This window comes from Euphorbia lathyris, chromosome 7 (genome assembly GCF_963576675.1).
Source record: "Euphorbia lathyris chromosome 7, ddEupLath1.1, whole genome shotgun sequence".
Classification (NCBI taxonomy): domain Eukaryota; kingdom Viridiplantae; phylum Streptophyta; class Magnoliopsida; order Malpighiales; family Euphorbiaceae; genus Euphorbia; species Euphorbia lathyris.
Window position 1 is genome coordinate 9,543,849 of NC_088916.1, and position 19,762 is coordinate 9,563,610.

General features: G+C 33.2%; 1 protein-coding gene across 3 annotated transcripts; it reads right to left on the reverse strand.

Annotated features, from left to right (window-relative positions):
- Nucleotides 1-1,949: 1,949 nt before the first annotated feature.
- On the reverse strand, nt 1,950-11,734 carry LOC136235575 (lysine--tRNA ligase, cytoplasmic). 3 transcript variants are annotated; one of them, XM_066025326.1, is made up of 17 exons: nt 11,553-11,733; nt 11,273-11,348; nt 10,971-11,051; nt 10,681-10,846; nt 10,492-10,585; nt 8,799-8,884; nt 7,780-7,895; nt 7,639-7,701; nt 5,021-5,146; nt 4,667-4,949; nt 4,454-4,550; nt 4,195-4,351; nt 3,589-3,732; nt 3,412-3,480; nt 3,184-3,327; nt 3,047-3,101; nt 1,950-2,285 (listed from the first exon to the last, which is right to left on the reverse strand). In XM_066025326.1, exons 1-17 carry the CDS (start codon nt 11,633-11,635, stop codon nt 2,278-2,280), a joined length of 1,848 nt encoding a protein of 615 aa, XP_065881398.1. In that variant the 5' UTR covers nt 11,636-11,733; the 3' UTR covers nt 1,950-2,277. The 3 variants fall into 3 exon arrangements, with proteins under 3 accessions (XP_065881398.1, XP_065881397.1, XP_065881396.1); XM_066025325.1 differs by having other exon boundaries at nt 1,950-2,288; XM_066025324.1 differs by lacking the exon at nt 1,950-2,285 and adding an exon at nt 2,314-2,634 and having other exon boundaries at nt 11,553-11,734.
- Between the last annotated feature and the right edge of the window lie 8,028 nt (nt 11,735-19,762).

Here is a 19,762-nt window from a genome sequence, read left to right on the forward strand (position 1 = left end):
AAGACAAGCTACTAAACTAACCAAGTCGAATACTAAAGTTGAAGAAAAATAAAGCAATTTGAGGAAAAAGGAAATCAATTTTCAGATCATTAGAAGTTGTTGATGAAGACATGTCCTCTTTATCTATTTATATATGGAATATTGAGTAGTTGTCATGTAGGCAATAATCCAAGTTTCTCGCTTTAATGTGAAATTTGCACATGTAAATCCAGTGTACGCTTTGTTGGAGCTATTTAATTTCGCCTTCTAACAATGTTGTTGTAGTTTTGATATGCAGCAAGCAAAATCATTAGATTAATGAATGGAGCCGTAATAATTAATTAATTAGTCTAATATTTTAGACAGTTCGATAAAAGAAATTGTGATTAGCAGATTTAGTTTTTAGTATTTTAACAGAATTTTTATAATTTTGTTAGTAATACACTAAATATCTTGTTTTTGTGTTACTAGATAATTTCTTTGTACAAGTGTGTCATATCCTTTACCAAGTTTGGTATTCTATTTTGTGTGAACTCATTTGGTAGACATATACTGTCTTATATCGTATTGGTTGATTATACCGTCCTCTGAATGAAGGAATTTGTAATCCCCGCAAACCCTTTGAAAACTAGCTTCTCTGGCACGCCCGCATTTTTTTTACCATTTTTAATCCCCGCAAACGCGTATCAAGGTTGAAAATTGGGATATTTCGAAAATATCGTCAACAATTCAGAAAAAGAAAATGGGTTTTTAAAAAAAAAAAAAATTGGAACTTATATGTTCAAAATCATACAAAATTCTCTATGTTGACGTTATAAATGGGAGGCAAACTTAAAATTTTGTCATTCAAAATGAAAGGAAAACAAGTAGGCAAATAAGACAATGATCCAAAGAGCAGTGCTATTTCCAAATAATAATTTAGATCTTCATAATTCCCATTAAAACATAAGATCCAAGAAAGCAAAAGTAGAAAGATTTACCCAGCAGCAGCTACTGAGGTTATTAATTATAAAGATAATTTTGTATGGGTTCATGACTATCCTTAAAGGAGATGCTGATTTATGGGTCCTATCAATGGAAAAACAAGTGTCCATGGACCTTTGATCTCTCTTTGTCATTACATATGTTCTCCGGCCAGAAGGAAATGTGGATAATGGCACGTCCTAGAATATCCAACCCCCAAAACTTTTAGAAATGATTATGTAGGCGTACCAGTTCATGTAAGTGGCACTTATTTATATTGAAAATCACTCACTCTCTTTTAATTAAAACAATATTTTAATATTCTTTTAAATAATTTGAAGACTTGAATTGGTAACTTGGTAAGAGTAGCAAATAAAAAGAGAGCGATACATCATCTTGATGTGTCAAACTTATCACAATCTTTTTTTTTTTATTTCTCTAACTTTTAAAATCTATTTATTAAATAACAATTACTTATTATGAATCTATTTATAACAAATACTTGGTGCAATGAATACTGTGACTGGTCTTCAATTGGTAATTTAGTAGAGTCACATCTCAGGTTGATCCGTCAAACTTATCCACTTTGATTTTTTTTTCTTTAATATTTAAAATCTATTTATTAAAGACACGTTCAAATTTAAGTTAATCTTATTAAAAGGTAGATTTGATCCTAATATATGAAATATTGAAAATTTAAGCAAAATTTTAGACTTATGTTAACGAAAAATTGAAAATGCTGGTTTGAATGTTATTTAATCGTAATATCTGTTACAATACACAAAGATAAAACAGAGAGCTACCACCTCATCAATCCATGTGATGTCATATCTTCACCACCAAATCAATCTACTGGTAACTAAACCATCATTTCTTTGTAAATGACGTATATACCCCAACACACAAGAAGAATGATTCTGCATTATTAGTTGTGAATTTTTCTTCTTTTAGGTTGTATATATACACATATCTATACATGATGTAATTTATGATTTTTGGAATATAAATTTATGAATTCAAAAGTTCTATTTCATCAACAACTTTAAGAATATTAGATCTTCCAAATATCAATTATGTCTACAATTTAAGTAAAGGAATATGGAGAGGCATATATTTTATGATTACAAAATCAAACAGATGAAACATGAGAATGGAGAAAAATGCACCTGATCTGATATATAATATAATATCTCGATTTCTCAACTAATATAAAAAGATTCCTATAAGTATTAATGGAAAATCGTAATGAAAATTAATGTTAAATTGAATCAGCAACTGGACAATATGTCCGACGTCTTCCACAACATGAAACTAGACTCGGCTCCCTCCAGCTCCTTAAGTTGCTGCTGCAGTCACAACAAAACTTTGATGACCACAAAGCAACCAAAAGGAAAATTTCTACAATGGTTTCAGAGCCAAACTGGTCCTATACAGTTCATGTGGTGACATGTCACGTGTAATCTCCGAGTGGTCCCAGACCACAGTAGAAGAGAAATTTAGTTCCCTACATTAAGCACTAAAAGATAGGGCTGTAATTGAGCGAAGCCCAGCTTTGTCCTGCTCATGCTCGGCTTGTAAAAAAAATGGACAAGCTCGAGCTCAACATCTTGTCCGTTATCTGCTCGAGAAGAGGTCGTTTTGTTTGTTCACGAGCTTTCCTCGAAGGGAGCTTATTAATTTTGTTCAGGAACTTTGCTCAAAAACAGTTCATTAATTATGTTTATTATATAGTTTTGAAACCTACAAAACTAGGTAGTTTACATTTACTATTATTAAAAAAAAGTATCGAACCAAACTTGTTCATGAGCTTGTGCGCGTGAACTTTCGAACCGAGTTTGATCGTGCTTAAGCTCAGCTCATTTATAAATCGAGCCCAACACGGCCTAGTTTTTATCTAGCAGAACACCGAGCCACTCATGACCGGCTAGGCTCATTTACAGCCCTACTAAAAGAGGGGAAAGAAAGCCCTCTCTTGAGCCTTGAGGACTTTTGTGCCTATTTGTCAGTTAGACTTTCTGGTGACCAGAAATATCTGATTCATCCTGAATATAATAAAATTTCATTATGCTAACACAACTTCAACAAATACCAAACAACTGAGTACCTTTAGCGGGAGGAGCTTCATCTTGAGGCTTCATAGCTGGGAATAGCAGCACCTCCTGTTTCCCCAAAAGTCCAGAAATACAGTCAGCAATTGCTAAAAATCACATGCACCGTCACACTGACAGGATAAGCACAAACCTTGATATTCTGTGAATCAGTTAACAACATGGCCAGTCGATCGATACCCAGTCCCCAGCCACCTGTTGGGGGTAGACCATACTCAAGAGCTGTGCAAAATGTTTCATCCAAAGCCATTGCTTCGTCATCACCTGATTGTCGGTCCTAGTATTGGGGGAAAAAATCACCCTTCAGGGGGGAGTTCAAAGCAATTTGTTGAAAATGCAAACTTCGAAATAATTAGCATACCTTGAGTTGGTCAGCAAATCGTTGTCGTTGCACCACAGGGTCATTCAATTCAGTGTATGCGTTGCAAATCTAAGCAGTTAAAGAGCAATAACCGTAAGCAGCAGGAATTAAAGAGAGGAGCAAACAAAAGAATTTCGAGAAAATATTAGCCCAAATTCCGAAGTGAAGCAATGATACCTCATGCTTGTTCACAAACAACTCAAAACGTTCAGTCAAGCCTGGTTTTGATCTATGCCACTTTGCCAAGGGACTCATGATCTCAGGATGATTGATGATGAAGGAAGGATTGACGCAGGTTTCTTCCAGAAAGTGCCCCACCAGCTGTAAATAGATTTTAACATTACTTGACAAAAAAAGGAATAATATCCTGCACCTATTTCCTGGTTAAATGAATCCAAAAATACACAGCTTAAGGATGTAGGTTTTATCTTTCTTTCCACGTCACTTTTGGACCGGTTACAGTTAGTTCGTGAACTACCAAACAGTGAGAAATTTTGTAGGAAAGTTTGGAGGAAAAACATATTGCATTACGATGTGGCAAATAGCTGTTTACCAATTATAATTTATTTGGATACAGGAATCACATGGACTAAAAAACATACAACAGCACAACCATATACAACTTTTCAAATATTTAACTTTCCTCATAAACAAGCCTTTAGCCTTGAACGAACAAGTAAAGTTCAATTATACATAATGAAACTGGCACCATGTAGTACCACCAGGTTTGCATCTTTAAACATTTAGTTTTTGAAAAGAACAAAGAAAAGGAAGAAGAATTACCTTATCCAACAGACGAGTTGTTGTTTGAGGAGCAGGGCACTTGACCTCGAACTTCTGGCATGCAGCGATGAGATACCTGTTAGTTTCTTCGCTGGAAAGATCCTTTGGTATGCTCAGATTGGCCATTTTCTCTAGCTCCTCTATCATGTCAATCCGTCTGCAACAAGAAATCCATCAGTTGTTGGTTCGGCTGCAAATAACAATTATGCAGATTATGAAAGAACATAAATCACGTGAGCACACACTACATTTCATTTACCTAAAAGGCGGTGTAAAATCTATCTCAATTGGATCCTTGTCCAGTCCATTTGAATGATATTTAATTTTGTACCCTCCTGTAAGTTCCTTGACCATTCCTAAATAGAAACAAAGAGCAAAATAAGCCACAAAAAGAAAAAGAAAGTTGATATTTTCCCAATAAGAAGCAAAAGATACGAAAGTAAACCAATTTGGTTGCATTCATGAGCCTTACCACTCAACAAATTCTCAGTGAGTTCCATCAAGTCATTGTAGTCCGCAAAAGCCATATAGAACTCACAGGTTGTGAATTCAGGATTGTGAGTCAAATCAATACCCTCATTTCTAAACTGTTTTCCTATCTCATAAACACGATCAAGTCCACCAACAACTAATTCTTTAAGATAAAGTTCAGGTGCAATTCGCATAAATAGTCTCATGTTTAGCTCATTGTGATGGGTCACAAACGGGCGAGCAGCAGCTCCACCAGCAATCATGTTCATCATAGGAGTTTCAACCTAAGACAGAATTGACATTATCAAACAATAAGAGTTAATTCTAAAAATAATAATTTATAATAATAGCTAACCTCCAAGAAATCCAGGTTGTCGAGAAAACGTCTAATGTATGATATGACCCTAGATCTGGTCTTGAATATATGCCGAACCTCCATATTCAGCATTAGATCTAAATAGCGTTGGCGATAACGTGTTTCCTAGCATCATGGAAATGAATAGGTTAGTACTCAAAATACATGCAAAGCCAATTGCAAAAATAATGTTAAAGTGAATCAGCTTTTATAGTCCATCAAAAAGAGCAGGAAATGCTTTTAGGAACCCAAGCCTTTGAACTAGACTAAAATATATTGCATAATTTAAGCTCCATGTTACATTCAAGTCAATCAAATTGTTAAAAGAGAATGCCAGGTGAGGAAAGAGGTAGCAGCAGTAGATGTGATTAAATTAAATTTAAACCCTGGCAAAAATCAAATAAAAAAACAGTACTTAGTTCGGTTATCCCATTAGGGAAAAAATGTATAATGAACTTAGTTCAGAAACATGTCATGCAGTGAAACATTTCTAACAAGAGGAACCCATATAGTCAATCTCAACTAGTTTTGATAGAGACTTTGTTGTGTCGAATCAAAGTGGTGCCTGAGATTTCCACTATTAAATAGTACAGGATTAACTCCTACCTAACATGACAGAAAAATACTTTTTCAAACATAATTAAATTTTATTGGATATATAACTTGATGAAAACTTGAGAAGAGAAAATAACCATCATATGAGAACCAATAAATAATAACATTACATTTATACTGCCATAACTTTGAAAACTGCATGCCAATTAGCACATCAAATTGGTCATGTTCAATTATTTAGCAAAGCAGGTCCACTTCCAGTTTATGTGTACTAGGATAGAAAAGAGGAGCAAGTTGAAAATAGAAATCACCATCAGCACAAACAAATGAACTTATTTTTTAGAACAGTTTATGACAAAAAAGGATATTATAGTGCCACATCAAATTTGGAGTTGATGACACCTATGCAATAATTAATGACAAAAACTGCAGCAGCCCACTTTGACAGTTCACCCAAAAATTCTGAGTTAGTTCGGCTAATTTGGATATCATTTTTGAGATAACAGAACTATTAACGGAGCAGACAAGAATTTATTACTAACCAAAAGTCAGACAAATGCAGACTACTCTAAATTAACAACACCTAATAAGATTACTTCAGTCATTTGGTTTTAACCAAATAATGCATGCTCGCATAAATTGGAGAAGAGAAGAATCACAACAAAGGTAAAGGAAACCATATAATTGCTGAAGGGAAATGAAATTTTCTTACATTTGTGGTCTCGTCATAGTTATCTAGCATACAGGATCAATTTACTGCTAATCTAGTACTAAAAGAATTGACTCAATCAAGATTAGGTAAGCTTGATAAAAGTTGAAGGAAAGGCAAGGTTCAAAAAGAAGTAGGGCGGTGTGCCAAGTTGTGAGTTTCCTAGGTATAGAGCATTTTGCATAGAAAGATTTTATGGTAGCAAACAATCACAACAAGGGTTAAGGAAAAGGGAAACAAATTCCATCATCCTACTATATGATCTGAAAACAAATAGCAAGATTCAGAAAAAGAAGCAGGGCAGTACTCCAAGTTATGAGTTTCCTATGTATAAAGCAAGTTGGTAGGAAGTTTTTATGGTAGCTAACAATCACAACAGAGGTTAAGGAAAGGGAAATAAAGTCCATCATCCTACTATATGATCTGAAAACAAGTACCAAAAAAACTACCTTCGCAACTTACTGGATGAAAATGAAAAACATAACACTAAAAGAAAGTTAGTTAACATGACATTTTTGGAGTCTGGCAAATAGCAATTCATAAATACAAGTGCAAAGGTGGAAAAGCTGAAATCATTAACAGGCTTTTTGAAGTAACTACACAAGAATAGAATAAGCTTTGAGATGTAAATTTGGATAATTGCTAAACAAAGAATTAAAAAAGAGAGAAAAAAAGGTTGAAGGCTATAAAATTACTTTTCAATACAATAGAATGTTTCATATTCTAGTTTCTAATTCAAATTGGTTTTGCACCTGTGAAAAAGTGGAAGTTTTATCAATTAAAACTTACGAAAATCCACCTCATCATTACACCCAACAGAAACCAAATCTCCATAAAAACTAATCTTAACATAAGATGATGTGTGATCTCAAAACATATTTGATAAGAAAATTAAATTTAGTTTGACAACTTCTCTATCAAAACTGAATGTATTATTTACTGCTAAGAACCAAGTATAAAGAACTCTTTGCCCATTCATGATATTTATTTTCCTTTTTATCTCTCCATAAAAACATTTTCGAACTAAATATTTTGATCAAGATCCTTTTCAAGAAGAGGAATTTTGAAATTCAGAATTCAGGTTTTAGTGTGTAATTGGAATTATTAGCAACTTGGCATTTACAGGCAAAAAAAAAAAAAAAAAAAACTCCAAAGTAATTAAACCTTGTCAATATCATCCCATAACAGGACTGATCTACATTAAGAAATCCACCCTAGTCAAGAAATCTAAGAGTTATGTGTGCCTGATATGGACAAATGGACTAAATTATATTACAAAATAAACAAATTGTAGGTTGAAAACTAGCCAATCTTTTGACAGATATAAAAAACATTTTTCAATCTGGCTAAATACCTGATCTTTCAAAACATAAGCTTCAGGATTCCTGGCACTTCCTGGGACCCAAATGTCAGTTTTCTGTATAACAAAAAAAATGTTTATTAGGTGACCAGGTTTAGAAATTCTCAAATCCGCGATAACTTTCTCCACACTCACAATGGCATTATCTGTGCTAGAGGGACCAGGTTTGCGCCTTGGCATCATATGAAGACAGTGAGATAAGACGTGAAAAGATACTGGAAAGATACTCAGTTCTCCTCTTTTAGTTTTTCCTGACACAAGGAAAGAAGCAAGGTACCTCATTATGAAGAAACAAGAATGGCAGTAATTATTTTCTAATCATAATTCATATCAAGGAAACACTTTGTTCAGCATACATGGCTAGTAGACAAGGGGAAAAAGTACAGAAAGGCTCCAAGAAAAATTAAATGCAGCAGGAAGCAGAGAAAGTTTATGGTTTGATAGGCCACAAAACGATGCTACACAAAACAATCCACCTTATAATCAGACGAAACCATTGGCTATTTTTCTAGCAGCCTAGTGCAAACTATAAATGCACAAGGAAATTTTCAAGCATGTGCACACAAAAATGGTATACAGTTTTTATCAGTTCTATAAAGCCAAGCCAAACAATTTTTACTTCTTCAAAGATGTAACAATATCTCTTTCTTCTACTAACTCGCAACCCCAAAAAAGCATACAAGATCTTCAGGGTTTACTTTAATGGAGAAGTTGACTGTCTTCTAATAGATGTATTAAATATAAGCATTGGTAAAACACAGTACTTTTCCTAAAATTCATTTCCAAATTTATGACATTGAAAAGCATCTTAAACCTATCTATCCAGCCAATTCTAGTATTAAGAAAATAATAGGATTTCTATGTTCTTTCTACACCATCATCACCATTGCCATACAAATGGGCCATGGAAAAATCTCAATCATTTCACCTCAATCACTCAGCATCAATGAACCTGTCCTTCACACTTGAAGTTTTACTCCTATAGGTCCATCAACTACATGCTAAATACAGGCATACTAAGTGGCAAAAAAGGTTAAAAAAAAATAGACAGCCAAAACCGGACACTATCTAGTTCTCTAACAAAAATCAGAAAATAGAAGAAAATATATGAAACGAGCATAACATCAAATAAACAACTACTTAAAATCTCCAACCTGGAAATCCAGTGAGACCAACAATATCACCACGCTTCACACTAGAGTGGAAACTTGAAAATTCAGCTTCATCCATGCCTGACTTGCTGAAATTACATAAATAAGAAACCTAAACCCATTAAAAACAAGAAAGAAAATATACCATATGCAGATAAGATAAAATGAAAAGGAGGAGAGACACACAGAATATAAGACTTTGGAAACTGTTTAGGACAAAAATAAGATGCAAAGGCTTAGCCTTGACAAACAAGAAAAAAAAAAGCAATACAGATATTTGTGCATCTTATCTTAACAAAAGATGTATCAATCATCATTCATATACAAATATAAGCTATGAGCACCTAATTCGTGATGTACTGAATAAAAAAGAAATACAGCATGCTCAGCAAAGGCTCTACGAAGTAGGAAGAAATAGCAGCAATAGTTATTAAAGGCACATGGCCCACTAAGGCGCTAGGGGTCCTGGAGCCTTGGCGATGGCGCGCGCCATAGCGAGACAAGGCGCACTTACAAAAACAAAAATTATAAAACTATAAAACTAACATAAAAATGCAATGAATACTAAATCATGACAATATTCTTAAGCATAAATAAATTTTAAAATGCAAAATAAACCCCATATAAGAAAGCTAAAGTTGAATATTAAAGCATCTAAAGCATCATCAAACATTAAGTGTATCTCGTCCTTTTTAATATTTGATTTTTTTCTCATTTGGGACCCTCAGATCAGATGATGGTTTCAACACGTGTTCCAGATATGTAACTGTCAAAAAAAAACCTAAAACTGCCCCTATATCACCAAGGGCGCCTTTGGCAACTGCCCCTTGGTGCAAAATGGCACACCAGGCACACGGCACGGGGGTTGCGCCCGCCATGGGGGATGTCATGGCGCTAAGGCCTGCGCTTGGTGCGTCTTTGGCGCACCTTTAATAACTACAGCAAGTTCATATTTTTTTCTATAATTTCCTAAGCAGAAATCATGTACTAGTGGAGATGAACACAAGCATTGAAGAGAAAAATTGCCAAACATACAGCTTTTTCTCCATAAAATGACCATGCTACAAAGAAAATAGCTTAAATATAAACTCATTTAACAAGTAAAAAAATTATGACAAAAGCAGAAATTTAAGTTTGTCAATTCATTTTTTAGAACAGAAGCTTCATCTAATACTAAAAACAGATTCTGGTAATTCTTCTCCGGAGTAAACTGGAATATTTCCTCTACCCCCAACTCTATGTGCAATCCGCAACATTTCTCAGCAATTAACAAAATGAAGATAGCAAGAGTTTGTTCGCTGCACTGCTGGACTTCAAAGTTGACACATGTTAGAAGATCCTTTATTGGCCACAACACTAATAATAAGTTACTAACTAGACAGTGCCTGGAGGAGATGGGAGGAGCAAAATACTTGGCTTGTTGGCACACTATCAAATAAGATAATAATTTCAAATATGAAGTCCAATGAACAGATTGACATGGAAATTACTAGAAAACTAGTTACTTTATAGAACTCAAAATGACACAAACATTGTACCCTTAGATGAAATATTTAGGCAACAGTAACAATAATCCAACAAATCCAAAGTGAACTAATAACGATTAATCACATTCTCAGCCAACAAAAAGGATAAAAGAAGAAATACACATGATAAAAAGCTTTAAGTAAACAAAGTGTTCCAACAGATTAGATACCTTGCATCAGCCATCACTTGTACCTTAACACCACCACCGTGCAAATCATAAAAGAGCAGCTTTGAAGAGGAAGATCGTTTGCTCATGATTCGTCCTTGATGAAGAAAGAGTGAGGATAAAAGACTTCAACAAAATGAACATGGTCATATATTTTATCTAATGTAAGACAAAAGTCCCGGGTTTACTTACCAGCTAAAGATATAGACACATCCTCAAGATGCTCTCCATTGCCCAAGCCTCCATATTTCTCTATGTACTCTAAAATGGACATATCAACAAAGAATTTGTGAGGATATGGATTTCCTCCTTCACCTTTCACGGAAGCAAGATATTTCAGCCGATTTTCAAAGTATTGCTGCAAGATAAGAAAAATAGACATTAGAAGGTGAAGATAGATGTTATTATGTTAACTTCGAATAATCAACAGAACTGAATATCATTCTCCAATACTTCCATGATTAAAATAAGAATATCCATACCGCTGGGTCCATATCCTCATCATCAGCTGCTGCAGAAGCTTTCTGAACCTGGACGCCACCGGAGCTGACCTTGGCTGCAGCCTGGACAAAAGGCACATGCGAATGTTTGTTCAGTTAAAAATAATCACAGTCCTATCTGATAATGGACTTCATAAACAAAACCTGAAATGAGTAAATGCCAACATACATCCCCAAACAAACAACTCAATATCTAGATTTTACATTAGTAACAATCAAACTTGAAATAAGCACTTTTTTCAAGGAATGAGACGAATCAGTACGTCTTACAGAAAGCAAATTACCTTTTTGGCCTTCTCCTCCTCCTTGCGGAGTCTCTCTTCCTCCTTCTGTTTAAGCTTCAACTCCTTCTTGCGTGCACTGGCCAAAAGCAAACATCCAACCAAATCATCAATGTACTCCAAAAAAAAAAAAATGGCCATAACTTGATCAAAACATAAAATCCTAGAGAAGCATGATCGCCAAAAAAAATGTTCTACTTAAAATCAGTTTATAACTCGATACCATAAACACTAACACAAACACCATAAGTCAATCCAGTAGTTATTAGGAAATGATACAAACTTTTTGCTGATAGTTTCACCGGAATCCATTGGTTCTGCTGTCTCCATTGAAAGATTGGAAACTGCTTTAGTTGTTTCATCCATGGAGCTCTTTATCTTGGGGAAGAGGCGCAGGCAGAGGGTTTTTTGTTCCAAAGTCAAGTAGGGTTTTGGACGCCAAGGAAATGGTCCAATGACAGTGTTTGTGAATAATTTCTGAAATCCCAAAATGGTCCTTGTATTAGATTGTTTCTTGGGTTAAAGAGTAAGACCATGAGCAATTTTACCCCTAACATCTAAAATGGTGTAATTTTACCCCTAAAGTTTATAGCCAATAACAATTTTATCCCTAATGTTGATAATTTGGATCAATTTAAGACACTACTAGTTTTTGGCCCGTGCGATGCACGGATTCATCTTAATATATAAATATTAATAAAAATATAATCTAATAATTACAATGAATGACATAAAGGTGCTATATAAATTAAATATTATTATTTTATTTTCATATTTACTTTAAATAATTTTTTTATAGATAAATATAATAATAGAATTAAAATTAATATTATATATTATATTATATTTTTTATCAGTGAAAAATGAGGAAGTGACACCTCAGTTCCATCGTTACTGTTTTATATTATTATATACGTATATATAGATATTAATAAAAATATAATCTAATAATTACAATTAATAACATAAAGGTGCTATATAAATTAAATATTATTATTTTATTTTCACATTTACTTTAAATAATCTTTTTATAGATAAATATAATAATAGAATTAAAATTAATATATTATATATTATATTATATTTTTTATCAGTAAAAAAGTAGGAAGTGACACCTCAGTTCCATCGTTACTGTTTTATATTATATATAGATATGTAGAGAATTAGAGAGATTTTAGGGATTAATTTAAATTCTGTAGAACTTTTAGATATAGTACGGATAAAATAATCTTTTTATAGATAAATATAATAATATAATTAAAATTAATATATTTAAATTTTTTATCATTAAAAAAAGAAGGAAGTGACACCTCAGTTCCATCGTTGCTGTTTCATATTATATATATATAGATAGATATATAGAGAATTAGAGAGATTTTAGGGATTAATTTAAATTCTGTAGAACTCTTAGATATAGTACGGATAAAATAATCTTTTTATAGATAAATATAATAATAGAATTAAAATTAATATATTAAATTTTTTATCACTAAAAAAGGAGGAAGTGACACCTCAGTTCCATCGTTACTATTTTATATTATATATAGATTATAAAACACATATATTTTTGTTCTTTATGTTGCACCAATTACATATCAATTCGTATTTAAAAAAAGATTTCATTTTTTTGTTATTTAATAATAAAATTGAAGATTAATATTTATAAATTCGGTGAATTTTTTAAATTTTTTTCACATCCCAACATATGTTTGTGATTTGTTACTTATAAAATGACGCAGTGTGAAGTGTAGATGATAAGATTCATGACCGAGAGGGCAGTTTGATGAATTATTTCTCAAATTTATCCAATTTATCAACGTTAGTGGTAAAATTGTTTTTGACTTCCACCGTTAGAGGTAAAATTGCACAATTTTAGACGTTAGGGGTAAAATTGCTCCTCCCTAATTTCTTTTTAGCAAAAAGCATTCTTAGTCCTTTATCGTTTCGATTTTGGTTCATTGCACTACTGATCTTTTATTTTTATTTTTTTTTTAGTCATATCAAGCATTTATTTATCAATTTAGTTAGTTATGAATATAAAAATAGATTAAAATAACATTTCTTGTGTCAATTGTATCTGAAATTATGTGTTTTACAGTTCGAAATAAGATTTTTACGGTTCTCCATATTACATCATGATATTGTACTTATAGAAAATCATTTAGGAATTATTAAAAATATAAAATTTAAACACGGATAAAATGAATAACGTTTTATTAACCAAATTTTAGGTCAAAAGCTAAATACATATGGAAGTCGAATATCCCTCTCATAGTGCGTACTTTTATGTGGAAGATTGTTAGTATGAGGGTGTCTAAGTGGAGTTTTCCTTGCATATGGGTGTGAAGGTAAATATTGATGTTGCTTTTGATCACTTGACGGAGCGTATTGTTTTTTGTGTGGTTTGTAGGGATGATTTAGGGCAGATTACGATGTGTGTTGGTCGAAACGTTGAGTTGGCTTAAAACGCAACATATATTGAATGTGAACATTGAGTCAGATGCGAAATGTAGTTTAATCATCTAAATAGTTGTTCGTTTGATGGTTTTCAGGTGCAACCTCTCTCTAGAATAGTACCTTTGGTGGGTTTTTTTTCTTTCTTTTGCTTACAATAGCTCTTTCAATCTCTTCTTCATACTCTTACCTTCTTGTTGTGGGTTTTCTTTCTTTTTTTGATTTCTTCTGTAGAATTTCTTTCACACCAATCCTAGATCTATCCTTCATCCGTCTCTTTCTCCTTTATTTCGCACATCTTGAGCCTCGTTATCTTTGAGGTTTGGTAGGATGACAAATCTGAATAACTCAACTAAAGGATAAATTTGGGGTGTTCTAGGACTCGGGGAGCAATCCCATCTCGGGTCAGATTTGTCGAATCGTGGTAGTAAGTGGTGGATCGTGGGAAAGGGAGAGTGAAATTTTACAACCCCAACTCTTTAATCAGTATGTATGGTCTTAGTTTATTGACTGTAGTACCTTTGCTCTACCAACGGTCTCCTCCACTGAAGTTGTGGCTGAAGTGTATCATTCATGCTGTATTTTTTGTCATTTTCAATTCATGGTTTAGGGTTGACTACGTTTGCTTTGAGCGTGTTTATTGGGTCTGGTTTATTGAACTTCAGATATGTGGTTTTACCATCTAAGTTCAAGATCAGGAGTCTTTTTATCTGTTTATGGATCTGGTTTTTAAGTTAGTTTCTTTTTGATACTTTGAGGTATCTTGTTCTAGATGATCAACGAACTGTATAACCCTTTCTATTGTTTGGGTTTTCAGCTCTCAGACTGATTATCATCATTAGGTGGCTACTCAATTTTCTCTTATCAATTATGTAACTTATCTTTTCTATTAATGAATTGTTTTTTGTGTTAAAAAAATAGATTTAATTACTAAAGAGTGGCGTAAGGAGGAGTGTTCGAGTGTTTCTCATATTAATAGACTTGTGAATAATATAACTATCGGTGGTTTTTACTTGGTCAGTGACTAACTAAATGAATTTGGTCAATCGCCGTTAGATCTAGAATGTGTGAATTTAAACCTTACTTAGAATTTTAATAAGTTTAAATCTAACGATGATTGATCGAATTCACTCGGTCACTGACTATATGAAAATCAGTGATGTAACTATACTCTTATCAAAGACTCCTTTAATTAGCCGAGTCATGTACTTAGAATTCAACCCCTCAATTTCTTAGGTTTGTACACATGTCAGTTTTAGCTTTAAAAAAAGGAAAAAGCATTATTAGGTCTCTGATTTTTTATTTTGTGGTTCATTAAGCTTTTAATATTTTATTTGGATACATTAAGTCCCTAATCATTTATTTTTAGTCTCATTAAGCTCTTGATAGCAAAAAAAAAATTGAACATAAAATTTGGTTAACATACTGTTATTCAGTGCACTTGCATTCAAAAATTTTATTTTTTCACTATCTGAAATCAGTTTTGGATGTGTAACGTGGCTATAGAAAAACTGTAAAAACCTTAATTCAAACTGTAAAAAATATATTTTTTAATAATTTCAAATACAGATGAAGTTAATAATGTATTTTTAACATAATTAGATGTTCATAACTTACTAATTTGGTCATAAAGGGCTTAATGAAACCAAAAATAAATAACCAGGGGCTTAATATATCCAAATCAAAAATCAAAAATTTAATGAACCAAAAAATGAAAGACCAGGGGCCTAATAATGCTTTTTGCCTTAAAAAAACAAAACATTAGCAAGATGCAAGAAAAAAATCAGATTCCTACTATACTTTTTCAAATAAAATTATGATATATAATTTTCTCAAGACAACAATTTATCTTCTTCCAATCATCAACATATTTTTGTTTGGCAAATTTAAACTTTTTTATTTTTTGAAACATGCTTAATGCATTGTTCGCCCTCTGATTTTTTTTCCAAAAAGTTTGATTGACTTTTGAACTTTTAAAATGTTTCGTTAGCCTTTTCAATTTACTTAAATATTTTGATGGCACATTCAACTTGTTGGTCCCGTGTGATTAGTTCCAAGGGGGGGTTAGGAATTAATATAACTTTTTCGTTTTAATTATGCTGACTTAATATAATTCTTTGAGTTTCACAACTCAATTTTGGTCAGCACGGTCGAGTGAGGCGTAAGACGGCTTTAGTCAGATACTGACTAGAGCTGTTTTACTTGCGAGTTGGGAAATGATATTTTTGTGGTCAGCTTCAAACTCAGCACTCTGATTTACTCAGTGTCAGCTTACACAATTTATATACTGAGTAAATATAGCAAGCAACACATACAGATTTATATTGAGAGAGAGAGTTAGAAATTACTCAGCACGACTTATCCTGGTTCGGCCTCTCTGCCTACGTCCAGTCCCCAGAATCCCTCCGGGCTTTTTCAATCCAATACTAAGCTCTTTAAAGGTAGAGCACAAACCGTTTACAAAGCAGTTGAATATGCAAGAGTATCTTCCTCTATTCGTCTACTCAACTCCTACTAAGTGCTATAACCGAACACCTAGATTTCTCTACCGCTGAGTACTTAAAACCGAGTACTCAGCACACCTCTCTTAATTTTACAATTGATACAAACTTGTTCTTTTTCAAACAAAGAACACTTTAGATGATTACAAAATCAAACTAGCTTTTACACAGAGATAGAAATTTGGTGTAAGATCTTTTTCTTGTTTTGATGTGCTTTATATGTATGCTCTTTTTTCTTGTATTTTCGGCAAAGGATCCAAGAAGTGTACTTGTCCTTTTATAGTTGTAATCTGAAGATACAATGATTTGAATCTGGAATTTTTCGTTGGATTCAAACGGCTTTTTCTTGCGACATGTTCTGGTCAGCTTCAGATTTGCAGACCAATCCTGTCATCTGAATTTTGCAGGCGCCAGGCTTGTCTTCTTCTTGCAGGTTTGTCTTGTAGTGTAGGTTTCGTCATTTAGCCAGCGGACATTTGACCCATGCATCTCGAAATTAAACCTTTGCGTAATTCCAAGGTTTCTATTATTGGTATAGACAGTTGTCGGATCTTGTCTTTTAGCAAACGGATCATTGGTGCTGTCTTAAAATCATTCAGCATGACTTTGATAGCCGTTGTCTTTGATTGTTGCCAATTTCGATACTGAGTTGCCTTTCACTCAGCTTCCACGGTCAGCTTCGTTCTGCAAGCTCTGGTCCTGAAGAAGACTTTCATTTTTTCGTACTGAGTCATTCTTTACTCAGCCCGTGCTATGTTATCATGCTGACTACGTTCTGTCTTAATTTGATTCCCGTTCTTATAAATATTTTTATACTTAATATTGAACAAACGCATTAGTATAATTAAATCAAAGCACTTAAATTTAATTGTCTTAATCATGGATTGACTTAAATAATTTTATCAAATCAAAATTATGTTGGAAAGGTGTTTCAACACAACTTACTTAAAATATAGTCAATTAATTTCTCGATTACAAAAAAGTAAACTGCATGCAAAATATGTGTTGCACGTGCCTTAAAAAAGCCAAACAAATTGATACATAAGCGACACGCCGGACTTGAACTAGAACGTAAGAAAAAGAAATGGTGTTAATTTTTTTCACCATGAAAGCCTAACTTGTGAATTATATAATAACATTGTACACTTTTGGATGTGTTTCAATGGTCTAGTACACTGGAAGCAATAGTTGTCACAACTGTAGCAAGGAACGTCAAAAATTATGCTCAAACAACAAAATACATTGGATTTCACGGTAAAAATAATAATTAACCTCTTTTTGTTCTCTACGTGTTAGTCAAGTCCGACTTGTCACTTACGTGTCAATTCGTTTGACTTTTTCAAAGCACATGCAATACATCCTCCACATGCAGTTACTTCTTAGCAATCAATGGATTAATTGGCTATATTTTAAGCAAGTTAAGAGGCTACCAAAATACTTTAATAGTACATTAAGGGTTCTATTAGAATACTTTAAAAGTTTAAGGACCCAATCAATCATTTTGGATAAATTGTATTAAGTGTTTTTTAAGTGTGATTACATATTTAAAAGGATTAATTACAAAATTAGTCCAACTGAAAGGTTTATTTATATATTTAGACTCATTACATCTATTACCAAACTAGACATTTTCGAAGCTAATTTGTTTGAAATACCCTTAGTATATATATTATCACTTAACATTTTTTTTTTACAGAACATACCTTGCGCAAACAATTGTGGAGTGAATTTAGTGCGACTTTTGCTTCGATTCGAAGGCAAAGGTCGAAAATAAGATATGTTTAACCTCCTTGCATGTTTATGGTTTAGTTTAGGGTTTTGGTGTGATTTAGGGTTTAGGTTTCATTTTTCTAGTGATTTAAAGCTTTATTAAGGTTAGAGTTATGTTTAGTAGCATGCTTATGTATTGAAAACTTGTTTTGGGACGTATTTACGTGATTGAATGTGTTAGAAATCCTCTTCTTTCAGCAAAAAGATAATTTCACGGTTATGAGAAATCTTATGCAGTGGAAGCAACTGTAGAGAAAAATCATGTTAGTCATTTGAATTTCCTCCGCAGTTGCTTCCACTGCGAAAGGTTTTTCATGAGTCCAAAAACAATTGAGTTGAGGATTACCTTCATAGTCTCTAACACTGCAAAGGGATTGCAATTAACTTTGTATTTTTATGATTTTTTCTTAGTTGCTTCGACTGCAAAATATTTTAAGTTCATCTAGCTTCATAGTGCGAAGGAGTTTGTTAGCTACGAAATAGTTTTATTTTCTTATTTCCCTTACATTAAATTGCAAATTTTTTTTATAATATGAAGGTTTCAACCAAGGATTATTCTAGGAAGGATTCCAAGAAGAGAAGGAAATGGGGGTACCTTTTGATGATAGCGTGAAGGACATCAAAGGATTCAAGTATCCCTGCTTGAATACAAAAGCATCAATCACGGTGAGGACTTCCATTGAAGTAATGAAGAAAGTAAAAAGTAAACTGTCAAAAAAGCAAATGGAATTATTTAAGATGAGTTCTTTTGAGCATTTGGTGGATATGGAACTGTGCACTTTATCTACTCCCATATGTCATAGTGTAAGAACTAGAGAGATTACTCCACCAAAACCAAAACATAAAGAGATGTGGTTCTACGTCAAATGAGTTGAACTCAAATTTGGAGATGTATGCCACAAGTAGTATGACGGTAACTCGTTTCCCCGCTTACCTATGATGTAGTAATATTTGATCTATGACACATGTGTGTTGGTCCATCTCATTCATTATTTAAAGTTTGAACATATCATAATTCTGTATCACAATACATCTAGCTCACCGTTTACATGTCTCATCATGCTTACATCTAACTTTAAACAATGACTTGTTAGATTTGTACAATTTCCATTCAAACCTATTCTTAACTACATATTTTCCAAGTGCATCTTTGCAACGTTTGCTTGAGAATATATCATGCACCTTTAAACTGACCATCCATTTTGATGCATTATATTCAACAGGAATCATAGGTGCATCATGGACCTCTAATAGACATCGAAATGGATAAGTCCTCCCCCTCCTCCTCTTTCTTCATCATCCATCTTATAGATACTTAATGAGACATGGTCAACTCGTGCATTTGTTTCATAAAAACTTTCGCGATGGAGTTGTTTCCGTCAGATAGGTTGTTCTTCATCATCACTAGGGTTATAAGGACCCCAACTATCTTATTTATATACCGTTTATTCGGAATCAAAAAATGGATTTGAGCTTATATCATCTAAACCGGTGTTGGATGTGAGGTTAAAATTCATGATCTTTTCTTTAACTTTAATGGTGGGATCACAACTTCATTAAACAACATTCTCCTTCTTCATAACTCACAATAATCGTGCATCTATTGTTCACAGTTCAAAAGTAACATATAGTGGGATCACATAGCTTGGATTCATTCGGCAATACCCTATGAAGTACTCAAACTAGAATCAACAATATGAACTACTAAGCCAAAAACTTTGTTTGGACTGTAAGTTGTTTGCATGGACATACGTAGCATGGACATATG